This window comes from Hermetia illucens, chromosome 6 (genome assembly GCF_905115235.1).
Source record: "Hermetia illucens chromosome 6, iHerIll2.2.curated.20191125, whole genome shotgun sequence".
Classification (NCBI taxonomy): Eukaryota; Metazoa; Arthropoda; class Insecta; order Diptera; family Stratiomyidae; genus Hermetia; species Hermetia illucens.
Window position 1 is genome coordinate 72,040,752 of NC_051854.1, and position 2,971 is coordinate 72,043,722.

The window sequence follows — 2,971 nt, forward strand, 5'->3', positions numbered from 1 at the left end:
CGCTATGAATCTTGAGGTCTGGAATAGCGATGTATAATATAAATTGTCCAATTTCTCTTTATCAATGGTTAGCAGGGGCACGTCCCTGCTCGCGATCCCTTTCTGCCTTAGTGACCTGCGAAATTCTTTGGAGATCCAAGTTGGCATTCCAACTGATACGTTCTCTTTGGTATTCTTCCTTTTTCCCTTTCTGAATACAGAGGGATCAATTATTATCCATTTGCCTATTATCCACTTTACATATTCTCTGCTTATTTGTTATGGATAAAAATTAAGAATGGGATTAGAGCGCAGCCTATGCGCTTTCAACATAAGTGAAATGCACGGTAGCTTGAATGAGGCTGTGGTCTTCGTATTGATTCGAATAAAATAGATAAGATGCTGTTCATCTCGAGAAAGATAGTTTAATAAATGAATTATGGCGTGGGGTACTGGATGCAAAACGCAGAATTGCGAATCAAAACAAAACTACTTTTAATGAAAAATTGTGGGCTCAATCAAGGTTGGTTTTTTGCATATACATAACATTTCTGCACACCCTGGTTGAGCCTGATCCAAGCATTTTGAACAGAAGCCTCGTAAATGAAGTAATTAACAAATGAACCGTGTTGCAGACATTGACTTAGACATGTGGCCTGAAAAGAATCAATCGTATACGATCAATCATTAGAGTTCCTTTCTGTATCATTCAATCCTTGCCCTGAAATGACGAGTTAATGACCGAACTTAGATCTTGAATGACAGAAAATGTTAAAATCTGTAGAGAATCTATGACACCGCGGATTGTAAAAATTAAACTTGCATTTTATCGTTGAAAACAGAACCCTGCAAGACCACCCAACTTACCACTACGTGACGTGTGTCAAAAGTCGGAACTCAAAATTTAAATAAATTTTATTGCATCAAATAGGTAGATTAAATATATATTTTTCAGGGGCAAATCGGGTCTGGCTTATTTTCTTAGTGATTTTTGTTTCCTTTTCAACTTGCAGTTATCTGCAATATCTGTCCCCTTTGGTGCCAGATTTGCTTTTGTACCTGTCTGGGAAGGCGTCTCTTCCCTTGCCAGCAGGACTACCTTTACCCTTGTGCCTGGGTCTACCCCAGTCGGAGTCATAGTCAGAGTTGTGGTCAGAGTTGTAGTCAGAGTCATATTCTGAGGTATAGTCTTGATCTGTCGATAGTTCCCAAGGATCGTGTTTGCGCCCCTTCCGATCTTCGCCTCTTTTTCTTGGTTTCTCTCTATACGGGTCTACGCGATCTCTATGCCTATCGTCTGTTCGTCCTACGAATATGCATTTACAGTAACTGAATCAATGCATTCCTTTCTTAACTTACCTCTTGAACCCCTTCCACCTCTTCCGCCAATTGCGTCTCTCCCGCCCCTTTCGCCTCTTCTGAGAGAACGGGGATCATCATATGCTGCCATATCTGTGAGCTCATTTGCAACTCTCCTGCATTTCTCTTTGCCATCCTCGTACCGTTGGTTATGTATTTTCATTAGCTTTTTATTTCGAGCATAGATTTCGCGACGTTCGTTGTCTTCTTCTGAGTCGTAATCTTTGTTGTATTTGCATTTGTATGCTTTCCATTCTTTGTCCTTGATGCAGGCCATCAAGGTAGATATTTATGAAGCCGAAAAAGAAACAAAAACCGCTTTACCTAAACTTAATTTATGCCCCTGAAAGTCCTTAAAAAGTTATTTAAAAATTTCAAATCCAATTTCGGTGATTTGAGATCCACGTCTATAAAATAATTGACTCATACTCAGATTGTTCATAATTTATAAACTTTCAAGTGAGATATGTCTACTGCGTCTATTAGAAATTTGAAATGAGATATTATTTGCACTTAGTACAGTAGCTGCTAAAAAATGTTATCATGAGAAGTGAGGAAGTCAGACACTACCACCGTGGTGGAATGAAGATCTCTCCAGCCCCAGGAAGCTGATCAGGGAAATCTTCAACATCCGCTACAGGGTAAATATTGGCAGCCATACAAGGACTGGCTGAAGAAACACAAGTCAGCCAACAAGATCACCCAGAAGGGAGAGATCCTCAGCGGATGCTGTCACGCAAATCTTGGATGTGGGGACATAGAGGAGGAGGGACATAGAGGCGGAGGGACATAGAGAAGAATTAATATCATGTTGGGAATAGCGCAGCGATCCATCCTACCTAAGTGAAGCAGCATCTGATGATTTGCCTCGACCTTGGTAAGAAACCATAAAGCCGTCGTAGCCTAATTTTTAGAAAGTTTGGGTGTTAAGCCCTAAACTAGGGGTCCGTGGACCGAAAAAAGGGGGAGTAAGTTGCTCCCAGTTTGGTCCGGTGCAACATTAGGACTTAGGACCCCAGAATTTTTCCAAAAAAATATTTTCAGCTCATAGTCATGTTGTGTTCTGCGAATTATATAAAGGAGCACTCAACATCTGCGATCCCGCTTCGGTTACGCTGCTCCCAGGGCGGAGGTGAAGCAGCGTCTGACGATTTGCCTCTGCCCTGGTAAGAAGCCGTAAAACCGTCATCGCCTAATTTTTACTTTGGTAGAGACATCGGGTTCAAAAACTACCCAGGTCCCTGAAAGAATCTCGAAGGTCATAAAGGTGAACAAGACAGGATCAGGACTAGAAACCGGAGGGAGAACTCAGGAGCATCAAGCTAATTTTCAGGAGACGACATCCGGATTCCACTGGAGCTAGTCTTTGGACTAGTGAAGTTCTGAGAGAAGAAGGCACTACCACTTCCTTTCGGATACGATGCCAACAACCATCAGGAACTCTGGGGAAGCAGCGACATTAGCAGAAGAGGTATTAGCATATATAACGTATGCAACATCTTCGTGATCAGCACAGATAAAAGGTACTAAACATAACTCTAATGAACAGGCCGGATAAGAATTGGAGGGTGTCGGATTAACCCTTTGTGTTGGGTTACAGAATAATCACATTCGAAATTGAAGGCAAATCTGA

The 2,971-nt window shown here is 41.7% G+C and overlaps 1 protein-coding gene across 1 annotated transcript; it reads right to left on the bottom strand.

The window, feature by feature from the left end:
• Positions 1 to 876: 876 nt before the first annotated feature.
• LOC119659643 lies at positions 877 to 1,783 on the bottom strand. The gene is made up of 2 exons (XM_038067845.1): positions 1,339 to 1,783; positions 877 to 1,285 (listed from the first exon to the last, which is right to left on the bottom strand). The coding sequence occupies exons 1-2, from the start codon at positions 1,613 to 1,615 to the stop codon at positions 993 to 995; spliced, it is 570 nt and encodes a 189-aa protein (XP_037923773.1). The 5' UTR covers positions 1,616 to 1,783; the 3' UTR covers positions 877 to 992.
• Positions 1,784 to 2,971: the final 1,188 nt, after the last annotated feature.